The 25,133-nt window shown below is 43.6% G+C and overlaps 3 protein-coding genes and 1 long non-coding RNA gene across 7 annotated transcripts in view; 2 read left to right on the top strand and 2 right to left on the bottom strand.

Moving 5' to 3' along the window:
- The window catches only part of Meltrin (meltrin), a 58,565-nt gene that overhangs the window by 27,841 nt on the left and 5,591 nt on the right, over positions 1 to 25,133 (bottom strand). The window lies entirely within an intron of this gene.
- LOC122408120 (uncharacterized) lies at positions 885 to 5,357 on the top strand. The gene is made up of 4 exons (XR_006260369.1): positions 885 to 1,569; positions 1,643 to 3,184; positions 4,027 to 4,336; positions 4,877 to 5,357. It is a non-coding gene; the product is annotated as an uncharacterized lncRNA (long non-coding RNA).
- LOC122408117 (uncharacterized) lies at positions 11,533 to 17,377 on the bottom strand. Its single transcript, XM_043414733.1, has 4 exons — positions 16,099 to 17,377; positions 15,710 to 15,845; positions 15,201 to 15,600; positions 11,533 to 15,016 (listed from the first exon to the last, which is right to left on the bottom strand). The coding sequence occupies exons 1-3, from the start codon at positions 16,655 to 16,657 to the stop codon at positions 15,393 to 15,395; spliced, it is 903 nt and encodes a 300-aa protein (XP_043270668.1). The 5' UTR covers positions 16,658 to 17,377; the 3' UTR covers positions 11,533 to 15,016; positions 15,201 to 15,392.
- On the top strand, positions 17,581 to 22,220 carry LOC122408118 (uncharacterized). 4 transcript variants are annotated; one of them, XR_006260366.1, is made up of 5 exons: positions 17,581 to 17,716; positions 18,130 to 18,257; positions 18,472 to 18,661; positions 18,766 to 19,151; positions 21,363 to 22,220. XR_006260366.1 is itself a non-coding variant. In XM_043414734.1 (4 exons), exons 1-4 carry the CDS (start codon positions 17,689 to 17,691, stop codon positions 21,486 to 21,488), a joined length of 519 nt encoding a protein of 172 aa, XP_043270669.1. In that variant the 5' UTR covers positions 17,587 to 17,688; the 3' UTR covers positions 21,489 to 22,217. The 4 variants fall into 4 exon arrangements, 1 of the variants encoding a protein (XP_043270669.1); XR_006260365.1 differs by lacking the exon at positions 18,130 to 18,257 and having other exon boundaries at positions 21,363 to 22,218; XR_006260364.1 differs by lacking the exon at positions 18,130 to 18,257 and having other exon boundaries at positions 18,766 to 18,925; positions 21,363 to 22,215.

The following is a 25,133-nucleotide window of genomic DNA, read 5'->3' as shown; positions in this document are numbered from 1 at the left end:
AAAATGTTTAGAGACGACTCCGATGAGATCGTCGACCATTTTATTTAGTTATTGCCAATGCTATTTTCCTATTACGAGGACGATTGAACATTTGTCAGCAGCATGGAAGAAATGAGGATGAGAGGGAGGTGGAACACGCGGGAACGAGAGTTCAGAACTGTAACACAGTATGACGAATGGAATAATTGAACTATTTCATCCCGTGCGCAAAGCGAGAGCTGCGGGAGCGAAAGGGCGAGGGCAGGGGCGGGGGCAGAGAAAGATTGCACTCGAAATACTCTTGTGTTCCACATTCCGTTGGTCTAGGAAAGACGAGAGTACCAAAGTCATGTCCAAATGGGAGTACAAATAAATGGGATAGCTCCCGGTTCGCTGGAGTTTCGTTACAGAAATTATTCAACGTAAATAAATATAGCAAATGTAGTAAGAACCTGATTGAAATATCGAGGTGAACCGCGCTCTCAAATCCTGCCGGAATCCTCTTCGCTTAAATCCGCACATTACTCTCTGGATTTAATCAACATTCGTCACTCGCCGTCAAGGCTCTTTCATATTTCGATGCATTTCCGGCTTCAGAATATCGATTCTTGGTTCGTTTTGTTTGCAATCTTTATCCAATTCTTTGGGAGCGCTCGTTAAGAAAATTCTCATTTTCTGAGTCCCCCAAAATAACGTTGAGTCGAAAGAAAAGAGGTTTTTTTAACACTTTTATTGCAAATTCGTGACAGACGAGAGGCAGTGACTGATTCTTGATTTTTTTAAAATGAAAATTCCCGATGTCAGCGAACGAAAAATCATTGAAAAACCAACTCTCAACCTGCTATGAATTTTTTATTTTTCAGACACGGATTTGAATCTCCGAATCGTGCCGATTTCCTTCCTCCTCAAAGCAGCGCTTTTCGAAAGGATCTGGAAGAATGTTGGAGGGAATTGGAGTGTCGAGAGACAGAAAATGGGGAGGAAGAACGGTGGCGAATCGTCGGAAAAGGCTGGCTACTGGAGCAGCGTAGATTAGTTGATAAAACGAGATGTTTGTCAGTGATAAAACAATCTTGGGACAAATATTGTCGGAGGGCAGCGACCCCGGAGCTTATGTCGGAGAAAAGAAGCAAAGAGGCGACCTATTTTGAGGCTGGTAATTTGGACAAGTGCGCGATTGGCAAAAGGAAAACTCCGAGTAAACATTGAGGCTGAAGGGAGGCTGCAAAAAAAAGAGAGAGATCGGGAGAGTGAAAAAGAGGAAAGGAAATGAATAATACAAGAAGAAAGGGAGGAACTGGTGAGACGAGGTCACCGATGCCGGAAATACACACGTACGAAAATCGCTTTCGTTGCACTCTTGGCAAGAGGAGAAAATAGTGCGAGCTCGTGGTGTGGTTTAGTCGGCGCGAATTTGGGACGAGCGAGTACCCGAAACTTTTTATCCGGAGCGTAAAAACTGGGGGGAGAAAAACCAAATCTCTTCGTGCTCTCCCATCGAATCCTCCGATTCATTTTTCCACGAGCTCCAAAAAGCGATTTTCTACTTTCCGAATATCCGGCGCCCGAATTCCGAAGCACAAGTCGATTGTAAGCAGACTAATTTATTCAAATTCGTACTTTTATCATACAAAAAACCAGTTAACGTCTCGTCACCTTGCAGATTAGTTTTCGACGCATGGATGATCCACCGGTGACGAGTCTCATTCCCGTCTGTCGATAGACGTTACAGCGAAAAGCGTCTGAAAAACGAGTGCAGTAATGAGATGAAAATATTTTAAAATGGGACGCGAGTTTTCAAGAGCTCGATGAAAAACCAGAGTTTTCACGTGACGACTGCGCCCGTGAATCAACGTCAAATTTCCGTCTCCCTTTCGCCGTATTTGCCCGAGTCGAATGCACGTAAATAATCAACCACCGAGTGATGAGTACCGAGTGAGAGAGACTTATAAGTTACCAAAGAACAGGCCGACCCAGTCTCGAGGGTTTTAATGGCGAGGGAGTGTACTGGATGTGTTTCGTACGAGGGTGCGATGGGCTTTAAATTTCGGAGCCCTCATGTGTTCAGGATGCGTAGTATATTTCTCCTCTCTCCTCTCTCTCTCTTCTTCCATTTCTCTTTCTCCCTTCAGACTTTCTTCCCTTCTGTCACTCTCGCTGCTTTCTCTTTCTGGCTCTCTCGGTTGTCTCTCGACTTCGCCCACTCCTTCTTCCTCGCACTCGATTCTCTCTTATTCTCGCTCTCTCTGGCCCAAGATCTCGATACACATTCGTCTCGTTCTCTCTCACCCGCAAAAGCTGAGGGGCGATGACACACGCCCAATATAACTCAGGCATTAGTGCCTGCGTGTTCGTCGGTGCGTGAGAGCAGCTCTCCTTCGTGGCTCCGTTTCCCTCTCTGTATCATTTCTCGTCTGCCTCTTCCGTTCTCGCTCTCTTTGCCTCGCAATATTTTCTCCGTCGCTCGTTCTCCCTTTTCGCATCTCCGTGTGCACTCTCGCGGATGCACGTGCTCCCTCTCTCGCCCCGACTTTTTCTCTCGTCCGTGGCTGTAACGCGCGCGTATATTTGGTGCTTCGATCGACGGGTATGTGCGGGCTCGGGGAGGGGGAACGCTCGGCGAGAGTGGAGCCAGAGAGGCGAGTTCTTTATCTGTCCTAACGACTTTTCGTCCAGACGGGATCGCGTACTCGCAGACATCGGAGGAAAAACGCGGCTGAGGGCCACCCCCAAAAAACGTAGCCCCTGAAACGCGCTTTGGCCACGAAACATCGTCGTTTCGGGGAGTCCGATTCGACTCCACGGGACCGGCCAATGAATCCAGCTTTCCGAACGACGCGTACTTTCGTTTGAAAATCTCGTTATTGGATGAGGAAACGAGGGAAAAACATTCGCGACGAGAAAAAACGAGAATGATTTTTGGACTTTTTCCAGCAACTTTTACCCTCCAATTTTAGAGGGATCTTCGGAGGACGTGACTGCAAAAAAGAGAACGACAATCGCGAGCTCACGGAGAAGAAGGAAACCGCCGGTCCCGGAGCTCGATAACGTCTGTACGGTTGGCTCGATAATAGGCGAGGAGCGCTATCGTTGCGGGGCTCTTTCTCTCTCCGAAGGCCTCTGCACCGTCGACGTCCAGCGTTTGTACTCGTGCTCTCGTGATCAACCGGATGTTGAGGGTCGAGAGCCTGAGCTCCGTATAAATGTACGTGGATATTTCACCGTCCGCATACGTATAAGTGGCTCCGCATATTCCTCGCTTCTCTCGTTCTCGTCATGTTTTTTGCCCGCACCCTTATGCCCAAGCAAACAAGAGTGTGCTGGCTTTCGAGGTTCGTTCACGAATATTACAATTTCCCAGCTGCTTCGTTATTAAAAACTCTGCGCGCGGCATCAATTTTTTTCACCCGGAGCTCCAATATTCCAAAATAATCAAATCGAACGACAGACACGAGGCAGTTGCCCCCGGAATCAGCGATGAAAAAAGGAGCAGACAACTTCCATCATTTTTTCAACTTTCGCTTTTTTTCCGAGTTTACTTCCGAATTATAAAAATAATCCAAGTCCGTGGATTTGTCAAAACTTTGTTGACAGAAGCAAACTTGTTCGTTTCAACTGAAATTCAAGTTCCATGAGGGCAGCGATAGAGCGTCGAAATAAACTCGCTGCGAACGATTACCGTTTAGGCAATTCGATCATCGTCGCGGCTAGGCAAATAGAGAAACGAAATTTGCGGACTTTTTAAGGGCTCCGAGAAGGTTTTCGAGGTAGTTCCTTCTGTATAGAACAAAAAAATCTTTTTTTCATTTCCGACGATCAAGAAATATTCAGTTTTTGACAAAAGAGCATTTATTTGGAGCAAAACGTGGTACTCGCCGGAAATTCGAACATTTTTTTCTCCAATGCAATTTCAATCCAATGCACCTTCGGTACTTCTCTCAAGACTCCTTTGAAAAAAAAGAAATTTTGAAAGAATTACATTTTTTTTTACATTTTTGGTAAAATATGAAATTTTCTGTCAGTTTACTTTGTTTTTTTCTTTTCTAGTTGAGGAAGCGCAGACTTGGAAAAAACCATGGAAGGAAGAGAGCCGTCTGCGAAGAAGCAGGTGCCGGAAAATGAGACGAACTCGGGCGACGTGTTACATGCGATAAAATTATCGACGCAACTTGGCGTTTGAAGAATAAGGAAGTACGAGAGTGCTCAGGTTCGACGAAGGAGAAGAACATTGAGAAAAAAACGACGAAGAGCAGGAGATGGACAGGCGAAAAAGAGAAAAAACGAGCAGGAGCATAGACACGCGAGTCTCGTGGTGTCGCTGAGCTGCTGGTGCGAGACAGGGTCAGGTGTACAAGATGTAAGTAATGATAGTCGAGAGGCTTCCCTTGCCTCGCGCGCTGCCTTTTCATTTTCTTTTACAAGGAGGGTCAATCAACTGCGAAGGGTGGTCCCGCTCCGAGCGTCTTCTTATCAATTTTAATTTTGTGCTCGAGAGATTCCAGTGGAATTGGGAGTGACACCGGAGGCTCGACACTCGACCTTCAACGGGAGATTCACAAAATTACTGACACTCGAAATCGAAAGTCTTGCACGTCGCTGAATTTAGCAACGTTGGAGTCCAACGAATTTGATAAGAAAATCATTTGTAGTGCACTATTTTTCATGTCACGAAATCATCGGTGTAGATTGAAAATACGAATTGCAAATTCGGTCCAAAATTGGAGAAGTATTGGAGAGTTTTTTTACATCGTTTCGGTGGGCTCCAGCGTTGCCAACTTCAGCGTCACAGTCTTACAACAGTCTTCGTACTTATGCGTACTTGAAAATAAAATATTTTCAAAAAATTCTACGATTCCGATGTCATCGATTTTCTAAACTCGTTTTCCCCATGTTCAAGGGTCAATCTCAGGACGAAGGCTCGAGGTGAAGGTTTCCACCTTCCGATTTTCGACCACTTTTTCAACACGATACGTCAACGTTTAGCAATGGAAGAAAAAAAACGTCGAGACGAAAAGTACAAATGATAAAAGAATCAAGAGATCGAGGCACTGGGCTTCCTTTTTCCGAGTTTGAGCCACTCCTTTGGCGATGCACGTGCTTCGAAATGAATCCGAAGAGCAATAATTTCCAGTGTCGTTTCAAAGCTTTATGGCGATAGCGATGGGTAGCAAACGCGATAATTATTCGTCTCAGAAGTGCCTGGAGGCATTTGAGCGTCTCGCCGAATAGTCGTTGGCGTCACGAACTGTTGAAAACGTCGAATTATAGATGGGACAAAATGATCGATGGATAATGGCTTTAAAAGTTCTCAGAGCATTTTTTTAATGACGTCCAACGTTGGAGTCCAACGAAATGATCGAAAAAAACTCTCCATCAATAATTCCAGTAATTTTCCTATTTTGTTCCCTGCCAAATTTGCGATTCGTAGTTTTTCAAGCTGCACCAACGATTCGTTAAATAAAAAATTGGTGAATTGCAAACGTTTTTTTCGTTCATTTCGTTGGACTCCAACGTTGGAAACTTCAGCGTCGTATTTATTTAGTGAAACGAAAGTAGCTAAAAGTAACTGGGAATTATCACGCACGATAATCGCTTCAACGTAATCGTTTCGAGTGTATTATCGCGGAGTGATGTCACAGATTATAAATCCGAATGAATTTAACTCGCATCAGTCAATGGATCGCTGTTCTCGTGTGTACGGGGACTCGCACGCAGCCCTATCGGAGTCAAATAGTACTCGAAGTGAGTCATCCTCATAAAGACGTGCCCATGTCCATTTAAGCTCTGTTAGAAAAAAAAAAGTAAATCAAACAAAATAAGCTCATGGACAATGAAACGTAATGAAATGAAATGAAATTATTCGAGAGGCTCTTTTCGTCCGGCTTTCAAGTTTATTTTCTCACTCGATGCGGGATCCTCGTATTTTTTCGTCGCTATCGGTCACGTCGTATCCAGCATCTGCTCACGTATAACGAGTTCCGAGTAGCGTCGATTCGAGCGAGCGAGAGAGCTCGCTCGTTTATTTAATCGTGCAGTTATATCGGCGCCAAGGAAGGAAAAGGGCGCAAGTGGCGAGTTTGAATCGCGATGAAATTGAGTGTTCGAGGGCTTTTCGATGTCGAACGATCGACTGGCGAATCAGGAGTGTACGCAAAGCCTGGGGAGGCTCGACGTGGGGAGGTGCACGAGTGTGACGACAATAACAACAAAGAATATTCGAGTACGTGGCACGTGGGGCGCCTCGGTGAGTTTTCGTATTTATGAATCGCGCGCCGGGAGCTGCCTCGTAAATAATTTATGAGACGCGCTGTGCGGGGCCGGCGAGCGAAAAGGGGGAGGGGCACAGATCGGCTGGAAATGCCGAAAGAAGTTTTCAGACGGGCCGGAAACTCGGAGAATTGTCTTTCTTTTTTTTTTTATATTCTCGCCATCCAACCGGACGTTGCGGCTGGTCATTCCGTTTCCGGTTCTCGGAAGAGCCGCCGGCGAATCTGCTGAATTTCAATGAAATTTCTGGGAACCGCTCGAGGGAGCTTCATTTACGGAAACTCGGATTTTTTAACGAGCCAGTGAACGTCGAAGGGAGAAGCCACGCGTCAGGAACGCGGAATGTTGCAACGTTTCTGAGCCTCCGACAAATTTTAATTGCATTCTATCGCGACCTCAGACTTTTCGATCCTCATCGGCATCGATGCTTTCTCGCACCTTTCAAAAACGATTTTTTCTCGTAATCGACATTGAGAAATTTCTCGTTCGATAAAAATATAAAGTTACTACGAGCCAGCCCCGAATAAAGTGTCGGCCAGTCACCCCCCCGCCGACTCACGCTGGTCCAACTGTTCACACATTTTTTTTACAGCGCGAAAAGTCGGTGAGAGAACAGCCTCGGTCCGAGAGCAGCGAGTCACAAACACACGCCGCTCATGTGTGTCCACGCTTGCGCATATATATACAGAGTCATACGCACGAGGCGGAGCTATAACTCGATAAACAAAGAATTCCGGCGAGGTACAATGAACCGTCGCTGACTCAGCCTGGTGCGCCAGACTCTGGACACGGGTGTTTTAAGCTCTTGCTCTCGTGTCGAAGAGCTCTCGAGACCTGTGACCCTTGGGGTCACCGTTTATTCATAAACTTTTCAAAAAGTACCATTTTTCGTCACAGTTATCGGGATTGAATACATTGCCGCGTTCGAGAGCGAAGAACGTCGTAAAAATCGGCCTGTGTGCAGGCGTTCAAATTCCGGATTGGATGAATCATTGTAAATTCATTTATTTCGACATGAGATCAAGGGAAATTACATTTGTGGATGGAGTGTCATTAAAAAACGACTTTTTCAATCCACAGTACAATTTTTTTTGTACAAGTTCAACGAGGTTGATTTGTTACGAATTTCGTAACAAATCAACCTCGTTGAAATAAGAAATTTAGATTTTTCCGAATTTCTTTGACTCGCAAATGAGTAAAAAGCGCGTTCAAGTTTGTATAAACGTGCGCGAGCACACGATCGATCGTGATTTAATTGACGCTCGAAGAATCGGCTAATTAACAAGACCGTGAAGGATCGCACTCGATGATCGATAGCTGCACGAGTTTCGTGGTAAATCATCGGAGGAAGTGAGAAATAAAAAAGTCTCGTTGGAGAGTTGGTACGCGGATTGATCGAAAGAAAATAAACGAAAGACTTTTGCCGACGGTGAAGGATCAGCACGGCGAACGAGGCGCGAGACCGAGAGAGAGAGAAGACGAGAGCAAACACACTCGATGTTTCGAAGTACATACACACAGGGGAGTGGAAAAACATAAGCGCCAGAATGAGTGACACAAGTTTCGAGTCTGGAGTGGGATTATACACGAGTATAATCTATTCTTGAGACTCTCCGAGGCTTTGACACTTTTTCAATGAGAAGAAACAAATAAAAGGCGCTAATCCGAGCGCCAAAGCCACGCGGAGTGTTTGCATTTAGTTTCGAGAGATCAAAGCCTCATTAACGTTCCCAAGATAGCGTTACAATGTATTTAGGACGTTGACGACGACGTTGAAGTTTGCGACGTTGGTATTGGAACGAAATTAGCGGAAATTGAATTTGTACGGCAATGATTTGTTTCACGAAATCATTGCCGTAAGTTGAAAAACTTACGAAACTGAAAATTCGGTATGAAAGAGAATTGGAAAATTACTGTAATCATTGCAGTTTATTTAGATCATTTGTTGGAATCGAGCGTTGCAAACTTCAGCAGTTCACGCGAATCCAACGGAAATCGAAAATTCAATTGACGAAAATGACATTCTTTGAAGGGCTGTGCTCTTATGGCAGGCACACTTCCTGTGCGAGGATTTGGATTCCGTGAAATAGGATCCTCCCAACGTTAAAGAGTCAAAAACGAGAATGCCTTGCTATCGGTGAAAATCACTTGGGAATGGAAAAAGAAAGACAACACCACGAGCCGGCTGGTTTAAAATACAGATATGCATACGCATATAAATAGAAAATGGCTCTTGTCACATTTTGCTTGACGATTTAACTACGAAAGTATTTGAACCGCTATCACGATATGAAAAATAGATAAATCTGAAAAAATGAGTTACACATAATTTCAATAATTGCGAGAATAAATTTCAATCGTTTATTTGATCACGAAAAGAGCAAAAAAGTTCAGTTGCTTTATTGAGTGGCGAGTAAGGCGTGATCTTCAAAAGCGATTATAAATCACGTGGAAAATCATTGTGGAAGGAATTGTGCACACGAAATGAAGTGGATGAAAAATGGGCGGAAATCTGCTCAAAGGTGCAACGCGCAGTGCGAGGACTCTGGTCAGATTTTTTGATAAGCATTCCTTCGTTGTTTCCAGCCTCGAGGACATTTATTAACAAGGATGGAACGAGGAACTGTAGAGCGACGAGACGTAAGATTATTTATTAGTGACGCCCACGTTGAGCTTACTCAGCGACGTTGGCGCTTTACGTCGTCGTGGAGGGCCCGGAACGATTTCTGATGACACACGCAAACGCTTTTGACTTTCTCCCTCCTTCTCGTTTTTCTCATACTTTTATCGCCTTCCGTCGCTCTCACACCGGAAGCAAACGAGCTGCACGTACGACCACGCTTAATTTACGGGGAATGAGCCATCGATGAGAGAAACCCCTGGCGTCGACCAGCATCAATTTTATTTATTGTTATAGTTTCGAATAAATAAACGATAAATTCAATGCCCACGGTGAGGAGTTCGTATCCATTTTCATTTTAAATTCTCACAAAGTGCCATCAAAAAGCCGGAGGCCATCGTTCAGTTCTTTTAAATTACTTCAAAAATATGCTGGAAGTGAAAAAAAACATGAATTATACATCCAATAAATTATTTTCAGGTCAAATTTTCATTGTAAAGCAAAAATAAACAAATACGAGCTTCGCTGCTCTCCGTCCGGATCAAAACGATCCCCATACGTGCTTTTTTCTCAAGTATTTTTCAACGTTACAATGAAACGGAGACTAATGGAGTTTACATTTGAAAAGAAAATATTGAGAATTCGTCGAGAGATCGATGAATCTTCCCCCTCGTTCGTTCACCCCGCCGCTGTTGTTTCTTTTCCTCTTTTTTTTTTCTTCCCAATGAAAGCAATAAATATGTCTGATCCTATTCCCTGATCGTTTGCGCGGGGAGGACGGCACGTTTTGTACGGAGCCGCGAGTCTGGAGCCGCGCCCCGCGCCCGCACCCCGACGACTTTGCCTCTCAACCGCTTCATCTCGCTTCTCCGAGGCTCCCGGCACTCCCTCGGCTTCCTCCTCGATCCCTTTTTTCAGCTGTTTTTTTCCATGCACACGGGTGTTAAAGCTCCAACGAGGTGACGCCGAGAGATGCGTCCGCGGGGAGCCAGCGAGGGTTTTTTTAACGCGGAGCCTCCGCAGAAGGAGCTCGAGTTCGTGGCGGGACTTCGGCTTGATAAAAAAAAAACGGTAAATTTCCTCTTTTTTCCACATCCACATTCTCGTTTTTTTCAGAATTCCACAAACTTGGAACATCTTCGGACCAGGTTTCTCGGCTAAGGCCACGAAAAAGCCACTAAAATTGCACAAACGAATACACACAAGTTGGAATTAAAATAATCCTCGGGGGATCCCCGGCGAGGTGGGGCGCGCGCCAACGGTGTCCGCCAGTCCGTGCGCGATGCGACGGCCGAATGGAAATTAAAGACAACCGTGTCTGACGAACCCGAGGAGTCTCGTTCAACGTTTCCTACTGCTGGCTTAAGGATAATCGATCATGACCTCGGAGTCAAAATAGTGGCCAAATTTATTTTACTCATAGCTGTTCTGATTTACGTTTATCGGTGTTATCGATTTTAAGAAGCATCGGTAAGAAGCGCTGAAGTTTGGAACGTTGCATTCCAACGGAACGATATAAAAAACCCTCCAATAATTTCAGTAATTCTCCAATCTTCTTCCATACCGAATTTCCAATTTCGCAGTTTTTCAACTCGCACCAATGATTTCGTGAAATAAAAAATTGCTGAATTACAAATGTTTTTTTCGTTCATTTCGTTGGACTCGAGCGTTGCAAACTTCAACGTCGCACGACTCTGCAGTATTCTCCATATTAGATTATATATCGTCAACGACTCTGTAGTTTTCTCCATAAAATAATTGTAAACAAAACACACTTGTCAACGCTGCGACTCTAATATCCTGTATTGGTGTTTGAAGTAAAGCTAGGTTCTGACCGCTGACGATGACGCTGAAGTTTCCAACGTTGGACTCCAACGAAATGATCGAAAAAAATCTCTCCAATAATTCCAGTAATTCTCCTATTTTGTTCCCTGCCAAATTTGCGATTCGTAGTTTTTCAAGCTGCACCAACGATTCGTGAAATAAACAATTGGTGAATTAAAAACGTTTTTTTCGTTCATTTCGTTGGACTCCAACGTTGGAAACATCAGCGTCGTCGCTGACGGTAGGCATCATCTGTTAATTGTGACGTTGCCACATTTTTTTAATAACATTGAAATATGAGCAAAAATAATCCATCAGCATAGTAATAAAACTTGATATTAAACAATACACATGAGAGCGTGATCGCAGTCCTATAAGTTTGTTTATAAAACGAATATACAGACCAAGAAAGAGGTCGATGCACGAGGCCCTTTGTCGTTAGAGTTAGAGTCAATTTATCGACCACTGCAACGCTCAGTGATAATCGATAAATCTCTTAAAGTTCATTGAATAAAATATACAATTGCTCTGCAAACTTTGTGCCATTTATTTCGAAACGTGCTTCCATAATCCAATAAATACTACTGCGTTGTTCTCACAATTTTCAACCGGAAATCAAAACTTTTTAGTCAGATTATTTTGTTGGAAACCTGGTGAGGTACGATTTTTCCATTTTTTACCAAATTCTTGATGACCCATTTATCCTAAAATGGGTTTCTTAAGATGATGGATCAGTCGGTAATCACAACCGTGAGTGCGAGAGAGATAGCTGCAAATTTTGAAAAGGAAATTTGTCCACATCGTTCGTCTGATCGAAAAAATAAAAATGTCATCGGATTTTTGCGATCGTGCTGCGTACGATGACATTTTTATTATTTTAATCGGACGAACGATGTCAAAGAGTTTCAATTTCAAAAATTCGAGGTGTGATTACCGACTGATCCATCATCTTAATGAATAATCTTGAATTTTGGGCGAGGAAAACCGTGTTCACGGCACTTCCGGTCGATCTTTTTCCATAAACGACGTGTATTCGGCGCTGGAAAATGCTCGACTGTGCAATTTACCCTGATGATCGATCATCCTTAAAAATCCATTATTTTTCCTCGTTGCTCGTTTCCCTCGCAAACGTGATATTTTATCCCCGATGATCCTCGCCATGTTCTCGGAGAAGTTGGAAGAGCGAGGGGGCCGAGCGGATTCCCAAATATTTTGAAACGTAAATTCGTCCCCGTTTCTTCTTTCCTGCTTCACCTTGTGGTTCGTCCATTCAATAATCTCCGTAGTCGAAATCCGCGAATTCGAGCATGTTCAAGTCGCAGCCAGAGCAGAGGGAAGGCTCGGGGCTCGCAGACGGCGGGAGTGCGCGGCCCATTGTTGAGGAGCCGGGAATAGAATCGGATCCGCGTAAGCGCCGAGGATGGACCAGGTCGCGTGCCCGGCGGTGCTCAACCTCGAGAGTGCTTTCCACTGCTCGAGAAACGAGGATGAAAAACTTTGGACGCTCCAACGGGAAAATCAGCGTAATTTTCTCCAGGGCGCCGAACGAGGAGAAGCGGAGCTTCCGGAAGCTGCGGAGAAGTGCGCAAAAAACTGAGGAAACGCGGGGGCGGGAGGCGCCTGGGAACGAAAGCGGCGCCGGGCTCGGGGCCCCGAGAAAATTGAGCGAACCGGCGACGTCGTCAATGGGGATCTGGAAAATCCGTGGGACCGATTATCCGTCGGAATAATAACGCGCTGATCGGACGAGGTGAACGAGCGTTCGTGGTCGGAGGAGAATCGAGTCTGAGGAGAGACAAAGGCACGGGGGAGAAAAAGGGTGAAAAAGCGATGGAGGCAAAGTACCGAAAGCGAAGGAAGCTGGAAAAGTGTAATGTCGAGAGTGAAATGACCATTTACTGTCTGCCACAAAGGGGACAATTGCTCCGGAGATAAAGAGAGAGAGAGAGATAAAACGGAGAGCTCGCCCTCAAACGAGAAGATTAAAGGGAGGGAGGCGAGCAAGAGGAAAAAATGAGAAAAAATGTAAAACCAGCGGCGCCGGAGTTCAAGTATGCACGCATGCGACACTCCCGACGTATCGAGTCCTCGACTCTGTGCCGCACGTACGCTTTAATGCGCTCCTTTCATTTTTATACCAACTCCGGAATTGGGACGCGAGTCGTTCGCCAACACAAAGCCTGCGTTGTACACATTTTTTAAACCGCTGCTGATTTCCATATCCATATAAACGTCACGAATATTCTGGCGGCTCAAAGCAAAAGGGGTTTTCGGGGCTCAGTATATTCGGAGAGTATTCGCGGTCGGAAAGAATCCTCGGAGTTTATCGATCAAAACCTTCGTTATTATTCTCTCCGGTATTCTTGCCTCCTGCCAGCCCAGCCCCAAACTCTTGCGAAGTTTATCCACTAAAAGCCCCAACACTCGTCAAAATCCTTCGTGCCCACCGAAACCTCTCAGCCTCACAGTCGATTTGAATGCTCGGCAAGCCGAAAATTGATTGGAATGTTGAAAAACTTTGTCGCAGGCCCTGACGCAGTTTCGGAGGTCACGCAATCGCTTAGGGACAGAAAAAGTGGCGTCAATTTTCCTCAGCCTGATTCTCGCCGCCGGGCTCGAGTCTGTCGGGCGGTTTGGCACCTTGAGCCTGCAACTGGTCGGCGTACAACGACCGTCCGTGCAACCCTAACTCGTTTCCGGCAGTAAAATCCACACCCTAATTCAACGTGAACGAATTTCCAGATACAGATGAGAGATCGAGGGGACATTTGGAGAGTTTTTTTGGCTTTCGAGTGCCCTTTGACTCCGAACCGGTGCGAGGGAGGGATCGCTGAGCACGAGGTCCAGTCACCGTAAGTCGAGGGTGGACAGAACACGGCGGGAGAGATCGTGTATGAGAAAAATACAAAAGAACTGCTCCCGGAAGTGGCGGGCACTTCAATGCGGACTGTTGGACCGTTGAAATTTGTTTGGGCACTGCAGACGCAGCATGAAAAGGGAACTAAATGGAGAGCATTGTATTACTGCGAAAACGGTTGAGATAAAAAGAGGCGGGAAATTATAAATCGAAAGAGGGTTTATGGAAGCAAAGCGAAGAGTCAAAAGATTGGCTCCTTCTTCTGATAAAACGGGACGGAACCAGCGCAACTTATGACGCTGAAGTTTCCAACGTTGGACTCCAACGAAATGATCGAAAAAAATCTCTCCAATAATTCCAGTAATTCTCCTATTTTGTTCCCTGCTAAATTTGCGATTCGTAGTTTCTCAAGCTGCACCAACAATTCGTGAAATAAAAAATTGGTGAATTTCAAACGTTTTTTTCGTTCATTTCGTTGGACTCCAACGTTGGAAACTTCAGCGTCGTCGCAACTTGAGGATAGCTATTTGGGGCTGTGATCCAACGAGACGTGGGCAAGATCGAACTTCTTCCGCGATCGATTCTACTGCCACTGATGCCTCGGATTTAGTCGAATCAACACAGCAATCGTGTTTTGATGAACTAAATATTGAGGCGTAACTAAATATTACATTGGACGTGCTTCCCAGAGCAATTTGGTTGATTAAACTACTTTCTTTTATCCGCAGTACACGCGGAGAGCGGACGAGCCCGTTTTCATTGTGGACATGAGAACCGTGCTGAGTGAGGTTGGGGCAGAAAAACGGTCGGAGAGAGAGTGAGAAAAGTAATGAAAAGGGAAGAAAAGCGTGGAGCGAGATCGAGATTGAGAAAGGGAGCGTCGAGAACGAGGAGGAAAGGGGTGGCGCGCCGTTCTTATTTTCGTAGCCGAGAGTCGCGCTCAGCTGGCTTCGTTTCTTCGGCAACCTCGAGCCCCGTAATTTCGTGGCTTCGTATATAGAGCGCGATGAAGATTCGACGAGTTTACTCGGCGGAGTGTGCCCTCGGTCACGAGCAGCCGCGACAGAGCCCAACGGAAAATCGTCGGACGTGTTTTCTCTCTGCGGATTAAGAGAGACCGAGGAGGGGCGAGCGCATGAGTGGCGAAAAAAGAGGCGAGGCTGGCAATATTTAGAGAATCCACTGCCAGGACGCTGTTCCGTTTCATCATAGAGTGGAGTCGCGTCGAGAGAAGAGGATCAGAAACATCCTTTTGCCGGCCAGATGCTCCACGTGCGTCACACTTTTGCCTTCCGAAATTCCACCGCACGGATCCGACCAACTGACGCAACAGTTCCAACGCACCAGGCCATTTGCAGTCCGACACTCACCGGAGCCCGTCAACTGTCAAAATTTATGGTGACGTATAACGCCGCGGGGTCGTTCATTGAATAAAAATCCGGCGACTAGCTCCGTTCAACGAAACTTCACTGAAAATCGAGAAAAACAAATTTCGCTGGTGAATAAACGTCAAACATTCGAGCTGTCAAAGATGAATTTTCGTTCAAGCTTCAAGCACGGCGAGGTTTCCACTCTCCAGTACGAAATCTCGGTGAGAACCGACGAAAATATAATTCCCTCACCTTTATCAATGTACTTTTGTCAAAAACTCACGTTTTCTATAACTCCACTCGGATTTTTCGTCCCTTCGCTCAACTGCGAGCCACTTTTTCGATAAAATTCGTGGAAACTTTTGTCGAAGAGGTTCTTCAGGATGGAATATCCGTTCGTTTTCATCTCCCCCTGTCGATCCTTCACGTTGTCCTCGTCTTATGAATCTCCATGGTAAAAACCACCGCATTTTCTCTAATTATAAGCGAGAACGTTGATAAGGGCGTGGGTTATCTGGTCTGATCCTCCGCACGAGAGCTCGCAGGCTCTTCGTCTTTCTCTTTCCTTCTTTTCGTGCGTTGAATTTGCCTCGGTCGAGAAGAGATTAGCGAAATACCCAGCATAATGCTCGTTTCTCTCTCGCTCTCTGAAAGAGATTAAGAACCGCTCGCAAGCGCGGAGTCTGAGGACAGGAAAAAAACATCGGACTCATAGAAATAAGTATGCAAAGATTTTTCCACTCTCGCGTGGCACAGCACTCGAGGAAGCTCGCATAAGCCGCGGATAGAAACCTTGTCGTCGAGGATGCTTCGTCATTGACGTCTATGAAGCGAGCAGCGAGCCACCCACGTTGCCGGGGCCTCCGCGAAATACCGAAAAAGCAACAACTTTCGCTGGGAATTATTTCCATTAAAAGTTCAAACGAATCTGTTGGCAGATCGAAGAAAAACGGGGGGGGGGAAAATATTCGATGGAATTGAGAGAAAATAAAGCAGACGGAATAAGACTTTTCGAAGTTGTTACACTAAAAACACTGAAAATTGGAAGATATTTCGAAGCTCTATCACAGAATCGTGGACACATCGAACAGAGATGCAAGTGAAATAAAGAGAAATTACGAAATAAGAATAAATCAACAATAAATGAAAATATGAGAATAAATAGTTGAAATATTACTTACATACAAAATTACACATAGAATTTAAATTACTTGAGATGAGACGTGACCGAAATGAGGCACAGTAAAACAAGACATAATTGAAAGTTCGAAGACAGGCACAGGAAAAAAAACAACATTCAAACACAAAAAGACATTGAAAAAAAATTATTCGATGGAACGAAGGAGTACCAACATTACAGAATATATTTCTCGTAATTTTCCGAAAATAATAAATAATAATAATTGTTTTTAAATAATTCACAACATGGAAAAATAAATAAGAAATATTCGACATTTCGCGGAGTAGGTTGAAAAATAAAAAAGTTAAAAATTGTGCAAGAATAGAGGCTCGCACAGAATCGTAAATTCTGAATAAAATGCGAGTGCAATAAATAATAATAACAACAGTCGAAGGATAGCAAGAGGGAAGCTGAAGCGTTGTGTTTATGGAGGAGTATTCTGCGCCTACGAAAATACGCGACAAGAACGTTTTAACGAGAGCAAAACGAGCACGAGCCATAAAATATACTTTTATGCATTTAGCACGCTGCGCGCTTCGTGCATACGAATATATAGGCATGGAACCGAGTGCGATCGTTGCACAGAAATGTTTGAGATACACGGACAATGTGTATGTCTATATATAGCACGTAATAATCGAGCTTTAAACGCTCTTGACCCGATCGGTATAACTGCATACATATTCACATTGAACGAGACGAATCCACGAACCGCTTCGATCATCTGTGCGGGCACGTATTAATGTATACAGATATGTAAAAACACGAGTTCGAGCTAATAATGTTAAATCGAGAGTAACGGCCGGTCTAATTGAGATTTCCTACGAGACTGGCGTTCTCGCAGTACGAAAATTGTACATGCCTGTATATACTCGCACGTTTAAATATGCACAAGGTATAAATAGAATCCCACACGGAAAGGGTCGAAAGGATTCGATGGAGAAATAAAAATGGCGCTGCAATTTACACGGTTGAAAGGCGACCACTGAAACCCTTCAGTTCTTTTTATCTATTTCTCCATATTGTGGGAAACACAGCGCATTACGGAATGATGATTTCGTTTAAAACACGAACCGACATTATTTTATTTTCGTGTATATTTGGAAAGAAACATCGAGAACTAGTGCAAATCGAAAAAGAGAGTGCTGCGCCGCTTACCGAGTCTCAACTCAAACTGGCTGTCGAACAAAGGATAACGATACAATTCGCCGAACGGTTCGACAGGGGGGACGTGAGGAGCGCGTCGATCGCTTGTTTACAATTTTCGTGTACGTGTACACTCGCTTCTCCGCTTTTCTGTTTATTCTCATTCTCCGCGTCTTCGAATTACTTTGCGTCAACAAGTTTTCATTGTCAGTAAAATATTTTTTGTCCATTCAAAATTTGTTGGTTATGATTGCGGGCCTGCTAATTATTGTAACAGAAATTCACACGACAAAAATTGTTGCGTTAAAATGCTCATTTTCCGAGCTTCGAGTGACTCGTGATTCTGAACTCGTTCTGGCCGTTGATACTGTTCAGCAATGTTTCAACTCGATGGATAGAAAACTTCAAAGTTGCGAGCTTCAAAATTGCTTGTTCTACGCTACGAATGGATAACCTCCGTGACATTTTACGTGGTAAGTAAACGCGTTACATAAATATGTTCAGAATATCGTCAGAAAAAATTTTCCAACATAAAGAACGGCAATTCAGATTTCGAAAAGTTGTATAAAAAATCTCGCTTCACACACGAGCACACGAAAGTCCTCATTTTTATATAAAAACACAGTGGGCCGTGCAATTTTACGAATTGAGGCAGTTTTCTGCAGTTCTACGGTTAATGACAGCGTAGCTAATGCCGGACTGTGGTCTTAAACGCTTGTAGGTGAACGCGTTATAGCGCACAGTAGCAATGAGCAATAAACGCCCAAGTACACGGAGTGCTCGACGCTTCTACTTCTTCTAATATCGCTAAGAGCAGTGACTATATATTTTCCTTTTTTTTTTTTTATTCTTACCTTCGTGTTTTCTCCTTTCTGTATTTTTCGAGAGGGCGCTAGAGAGAATGAGAGGGCAGGAGGGGGTATAAAAAGAGAACGCGAAAGGATGGTAATTCTTACGGCCTACGAGCAATGTTTAGAAGTTGATTTACATTCGCGTCTCGAGAGAACACATCGAGTAAGTCTGAAAAAAGTGAGATTTACGACAAAATATAGGATTTTAATCGCAATTTTTGGAAAAACAGAATTTTCGATGAAATAATAATAATAATAATAATGGAAAAGAATGAATTTTAAAAAGTCCTAGTGAATGTGAACGGTCGACATCGACAGTTTTTTTGCGTAGAATTCTCTACGCTTCCTCCTTTTTTCAAACTTTTTTCTATTTTTAGTGAGACGTACCGTTCCCTTCGGCTTCGTGCGAGCCCACACAAAAGTCACCCACGAAGTGGGGGCCTTGGGGGAATTTTTTCTCCCCGTTTATTTTTATTCTATTTCTTCGCTATCCCACACCACGGTTGCACGGTGCGCCTCCGCAGTTTCCTCGAAACGAGGTGACGCTACGCCTGGAAAATTATGCAGGTATTTCCATGGGATGGGAAAATGGGGACGTTCATTGAATTCAAAAAACAAAAAAAACAAAAATCAAAACGACCAATTTTTCATGAGCGACGAATTGATTTCAGACCACTTCACTGGAGATTCGGGCCACGGGGATATTCCAAGAGACCTCGGACGTTCGAAAATATAGCGAGGAGAAAACGAGGCGACGAATCGAAGCATCGATGTGACCTTGACTGGAGAGTTTACGTTCCAAAAGACGGGGGCTTCGCGCCCGCCGCGGTGGTACGCGAAATTACGGTATATTCTCGCGCGCACGGTGACGAAACGAGCAAAACATTTTCGTTGACTGCAGCGCTGCGGGCTGGAAAGTCTCCGCGACTACGATTGTCGTCGGTAACGAACGAAGATGGAAAATAAAAGAAAAATAAAAAATAGGACGCACCAAACGACGGAAACGATTGGCTGAAGTGGCAGGGAGATTTGAGGAGAGATTATTGAGCAGATTGACGTTCGTTGCTCTCTTTCTCTTTCCTTTTATCGTTCATTTTCTCCCCCCTCTTGCTTTCTTCCAGCCTTATTTTCTTTATCTCCTCAGCGCTCGAACCCTCTTAAAGGGGTGGGGCTCAAATGTTTGAATGACTAAAATTTCGAACAGCTAAAATCTCGAGTTTATAAACTTCGAATGATAATATGGAGACGGATAGATTCGACTAGAGCTTTGAATGCCGAAAATTAATAAAGCAGAAACTGCAAGGTTCGAAGCACGTTTACATCGAAAATAGAATGTAACAATCGCCCATAAGACGATGAGTAAAATATCGATTTTTTGAAAATTCGATTATCACTCTTTCGATTCATAAATTACTACAGTCAGCGATACTGTGAAAATTCACAATTTTGAAAATATCATAACGAAAGACCAAATATTACTGAGGTTGAAATACTGAAACACCAAAAAGTCGAACAGTCAAAATAGCGAAACGTGAGAAAGTCGATCGATCAAAATAAAGAAATGCAGTGGAGCTCCACGCGTCTCACTCACTCAACCGGTGATCTCCAATTTTAAACATCGCCATTTTGACTTTCGCCTTTTCGAGCCATCGCTATTTTACATATCTAAGTTTTATAGGCTCGAAAAATTCACTTTCGATTTTTTACTTCTCTAGATTCTGGTCTGTCTGTAAAACAATTACTCTCCATTTTGAATTCGAAAATATGAACTTTTGACATTCGGATGGTCTGTTAAAATTGCATTCGAAATGAAAACTATTGAAATATATATTTTCGGGTAAATACGAATTCAAAGAAGGAATTTTTGATTAAACACGCAATCTGCTGAATAGTCGATCGGGAATAAGAATTTCGAATTACTTATTTTTCTCCAAACTGATATCACAACTTTAAAAATTTCGAAATATCGACCGCTCTACAATTCAGTTATTCGACATATTGAACCCCACCCCTCTTAACGTTGTATGGTAAAAAAGTCTAAATAATTAGAAATTTATCAAATTTGGTGATAACGTTCTTCAACGTCAAGTGCGAAGACACCATTTTTTTCAATATTTTCTTCTGCTTGGTTATCGAGTAATTACGCATTAAGGAGGGTGCGGCTACATTCGTCAAAATGATACGACGCTGAAGTTTGCAACGTTGGGGTCCAACGAAATGAAGGGGAAAAAAAACATTTGTAATTGACCAATTTTTTATTTGACGAAGTATCGGTGCAGCTTGAAAAACTACGAATTGCAAATTCGGCAGGCAACGAAATTGGAGAATTACTGGAATTATTGGAGGATTTTTTTTATATCATGTCGTTGGACTCCAACGTTGCAAACTTCAGTGTCATCAAAATGATACGAAATTAATCAAATTTGGTGATAGTGTTCTTCAACATAAAGTGCGAAGACACTATTTTTTTCAATATTTTCTTCTGCTTAGTTGTCGAGTAATTACGCATTAAAGCAGATTTCTTATGCGCGGAATGTATATGGAAACGCTATATGCTTATACACGTGAACTTTAGTGATCAATAACTCGATAACTGTACAGAAGAAAAATCTTAAAAAAAATGGTATTGTCAAATTTGGCACTAAAGAATATCTTCACCAAATTTTATAAAATTCTTATCATTTTGAAATTTTTTATGTCTTTAGCACGATCTAGCATGGCAACATTGTAAGCCTGCACCAAATATTCTTAACTATTTCTGCTTATTTTTTGCTCTCTCTCTCGGCTTATTCGATTATTATTATTCATTCAATTGGTTTTTTATTTTCGTCCCTTTTTATTTTGTACTCGAAAATCTGACAGGCGGTAAAGCACAGTTGGAGTTATAACCAGCGGTCAACATACTTTTGCAAAGTGCTCCATTGTCCACCACTAATAGCTTAATCGCCTCTTGCACAAGCCACTACAGAGCTCGTACGCGAGACTCCAGACTTTTCAGAGCAACTGCTCCTCGCGTCGTGCCTCTCGAGCTTCGGCTTCGTTTCCGCTTTCGCAATGCTTCTATTGTTTTATTTCTCTCAGTTAAAAAGACCGAAATCGGTTTTCCCGGAAGTTTGGCCTCGGGAACGATTCGCTATCCCGGTGGATGCTAATTTTTCAGACTTCATCGACGCGTTCAGAAAATCCAGTGCAATCGAGCTTCGCGAGCTTTCCCGGTTTCATTAAACTTCGCAAGACGCTTCAAGTCGAATGTTTTTTGCATTTTCAGGTGGAGCAATGGGGAAATGGAAATCGCAATCGCCACTGGGCCAGTCCGTTGCAACGAGCCCGAAAAACGTGTCGGCTTCAACCAGCTCTTCAGTCGAATTCCAAGAGATTTAGTTCATTCGACTGAAATCATGAAAATGTGGAAGAAGCGAACAAACCGGAAAGGCGAGAAACGAAATTTGACAGGACCATCGACGCTTCATCCTGCCCCCGTCCACTCCGTAAAATACTCAATTTCCAACGAATTTTCGTGATATTTCAGAAACCCTTTTCCTATCATCCATTCGTGGTACGAATGGTTCGCAGGTTCCGTCAAGCCCGTAAAAACAAATGAAACACGTGCGAGCGATGGAATATCGCGTTACGGAGCGAGCTGAACGTGATTTACGCTCGTGTGTACACAAACTTGTATTACTCGAAAGGTTGGAGCGACCTCTCGGCGTGGAATCGAACAAAATACCGTGAGTCACGCGCCGGAGAGTTCGCGTGGAAAGTGTGCCTCGTGCTCCATATTTACATGGGCGATACGAAATACGAGAGCTGCGGGTTCTTCAGGCGGCGGCCAGGTACACACGAGGAGACGTAAGCGTGGATGCAAGCACGCTTGAGGCCGTGATAAAGGGTGTGGGATGAGGATGAGGAGGACGACGCGACGAGAGCAGTGCCTTTGATTTGTCCCTTTGACCGAGCCGCGACCCGAACACGTGTCCTCCAACTCGGGCGATAGCCTTATCGGTGTTTAGTGCACTCACATTGTTCGGATGACGCTGAAGTTTCCAACGTTGGAGTTCAACGAAATGATAGAAAAAAACTCTCCAATAATTCCAGTAATTCTCCTATTTTGTTCCCTGCTAAATTTGCGATTCGTAGTTTTTCAAGCTGCGCCAACGATTCGTGAAATAAAAAATTGGTGAATTTCAAACGTTTTTTTCGTTCATTTCGTTGGACTCCAACGTTGGAAACTTCAGCGTCGTTTGTTCTGGGCGTGAAGTGATTTATTTTTTTTGAGGTAAGATCGTAAAATCTCGTACATTTTAATCTAATTTTTGTCGATGCATTAATTTGATGAAACTGCGGGATAAGCGGTTTCTTCAGTGTTGTTCAAAAAATTCATTCAACATTCTTACTCCATGGAAGAATTATCAACTCAGTTCAACGACGCTGAAGTTTGCAACGCTGGAGTCCAACGAAATGAAGGAAAAAAATATCTGTGATTGACGAATTTTTTATTTTACGATGTATCGGTGCAGCTTGAAAAACTACCAATTGCATATTTGGCAGGGAACGAAATTGCAGAATTACTGAAATTATTGGAGGGTCTTTTAGATCATTTCGTTGGACTCCAACGTTGCAAACTTCAACGTCATTCGGTTCAAACTTGGGCTTACCCTACTGTTTTTTTTAATAATTCAATTACGGAAATTACGGACTCTGCTCTCACCCCATATCGATTGATTTTTTTCAAATTTCAGTAACCTCGTAAATACACATGAAAGAAAAGACCAAGGTACGACATCGAATGCTCAGATGCAGCAGTGAACGACGTGGAAGCAAAAAGTTATTTTTCTTTTGAAAAATATGAAAATTCACCACCCGAAGACCGGATATTGTGCGAGTCGAGTGTGAACTGTGAGCTCACAAAGTTGCACGAGCGAAAGTACGAGTCGAAAATATGTTTGCGATATGTGCAGCTATTTCTAATGCAATCTAGATTCAGGCCAAGGGGCGTCCGGAATTTTACGAAGCGTTTTTTGCTCAAAATCCGACAACTTTTTCATCCATTTGTTAAAATTTACATCGGAAATCGTAACCAAAATATCGCGGAGTAAAATAGATGGAAAATATATTTTTTAATTTCATCGTGAGGTCCGTTATTAATGGGTTTCCTCAGGCGTTCAGAATAACCCCAATTTTCCCTATTGCTCGGCGATTAATTGGGGACGACGTTGAAGTTTGCAACGTTCGAGTTCAACGAAATTAACGAAAAAGACATTTGCAATTGACCAATTTTTTATTTCACGAAATCATTGGTGTAAGTTGAAAAACCAATGAATTGCAAATTCGGTATGAAACAAAATTGCAGAATTGCTGGAATTATTAGAGAGCTTTTTTACATAATTTCGTTGGACTCCAACGTTGCAAGCTTCAGCGTCATTTATTGGGGCCTGAAGCCTAAAGTAAAGGACTGGAGGAGGAGTTGAAAGACAAATACGAAAGGAGTCCGAAATTCGAGAAGTTGGGGGACACGGTGAGCTTTGAATTCTCTTTATTTTCATTTTGGCCTGAGAAAAAAGAAAGGAGCTTTGAAAATAGAGGTTCGCGGTGACGTTGGGTCTGGAAGTTTCCCTGTTTTCGTGTTTCTCCTCCCCCTAGACTTTGACGCCCTTTCATTCAACATTATTTTCAAAAGAAAAATCGTTTTTTGCGTCGTCCCGTTACACTGCTCGACGGAGTTGCGCATGCACCAACTCAAAAAAGTTGGCACGAACTTAAACTTGCCCTTTTGCTTTTTACAGTGTTTTACTGACTGAAATGGGTTCCGGTCGGCGCGCCACCACGTTACAACGCAACAATACAACGCACGCAGCAGCACATAATCGAGCTGAAATCCGTTAGTGTCCAGACAGCATGCTAGATTTACAGTTACGTGGTGAGTTCGCTAATGCTGCACGTCCGTTTGGGATCCACGGCACAAAAGAGTTCAGCCAGAGAGAGAGAGAGAGAGAGAGAGAGAGTGAAAAAGAGAGAAGAGTAAATGGACGTGGCCATTAACGAATCGCTCGACCCAAATCGACATCGAATAGTCGCTACTCAGAATTGCGAGGGCACAGAATTCGTTTGACGAGTCGATCGAATTATTTTCCCATGCCGAATCAATTTAATCGGAACGAGTTAACACATTATGCGGAATTCGTCGGTCGCCATTATCATATTCAATTCGAAGCGGATCAAAAGAGGTCTGGAGTTGACCAAGCGTTGGTAATAAATGCCAGGATTCTTCGTCGATCTCCCTTTTCTCGAGTTAATTATTTCAGCATCGAATGAACGTCGCTACTTTATAAATTAATGAGGATCAGAGCGATGCCCGTCGTTTTCATTGGGAGTTAATATCACTGGGCAAGCAGAGTCGATGACCGCTCGAAAACTGGAAAAAAAACTGTCGACGTTTGAAATTTTAGATAAAAGCATCTCCGACATCCGCAGTTCCTTTAATCGCACCGATAAAGTTCAGCCCACCAAATTTCCTGGTACGTTTCGTCACGACGACGCACCACTGCCGCTTCGATAATATTTTTTCTAGAAAAAACCACCTTCGAAAAAAGTGCCAATAATATGAGGAAGATATTCGAACCGAGAGAGACGAAAAACAGATTCGCGAAGCGTGACGACGACGCGATCAATCTTTCCTCCACTTAAATTCCCATATACTTGGCCCCCTCCGGGTCCTAAACCGAACGAGACTTCTCGGAACAGTTTTGAGGGACTTTGACGTCCGTGCGCCCTCTCGCGAAATGTGTACGCGCATGGCGGCCGTCTCGAAATACACAAAAATCCGTGAATATCGATGAAGAACCTTCGAGGAAGCGGGACGAACTCGTGCGATAAATAAAAGTTTGCGAATAAAGTGATAAAAAGAAATAAAATTATTGCGAGAATCTCATGAACGAACTCGAGACACCCTAAACCGAAGCTTTAAATGACGCTGAAGTTTGCAACGTTGGAGTCCAACGAAATGATCGAAAAAAACTCTCCAATAATTCCAGTAATTCTC

Source organism: Venturia canescens, chromosome 3, assembly GCF_019457755.1.
Source record: "Venturia canescens isolate UGA chromosome 3, ASM1945775v1, whole genome shotgun sequence".
In the NCBI taxonomy this organism is placed as follows: Eukaryota; Metazoa; Arthropoda; class Insecta; order Hymenoptera; family Ichneumonidae; genus Venturia; species Venturia canescens.
Note: the sequence above shows the minus strand (reverse complement) of the source record. Positions and strands in the feature narration are given on the sequence as shown.

Coding starts and splice junctions, on each gene's coding strand:
- LOC122408118 (XM_043414734.1), top strand. CDS start 17,689: ATGGATAACCTCCGTGACATTTTACGTG. Junction 17,717..18,471: donor CCTCCGTGACATTTTACGTG/GTAAGTAAACGC, acceptor TTCTATTTTTAG/TGAGACGTACCGTTCCCTTC. Junction 18,662..18,765: donor ACGCCTGGAAAATTATGCAG/GTATTTCCATGG, acceptor AATTGATTTCAG/ACCACTTCACTGGAGATTCG.
- LOC122408117 (XM_043414733.1), bottom strand. CDS start 16,657: ATGCCTATATATTCGTATGCACGAAGCGCGCAGCGTGCTAAATGCATA. Junction 15,846..16,098: donor TTCTATGTGTAATTTTGTAT/GTAAGTAATATT, acceptor ATCTGCCAACAG/ATTCGTTTGAACTTTTAATG. Junction 15,601..15,709: donor GAAGCATCCTCGACGACAAG/GTTTCTATCCGC, acceptor TCCTGTCCTCAG/ACTCCGCGCTTGCGAGCGGT.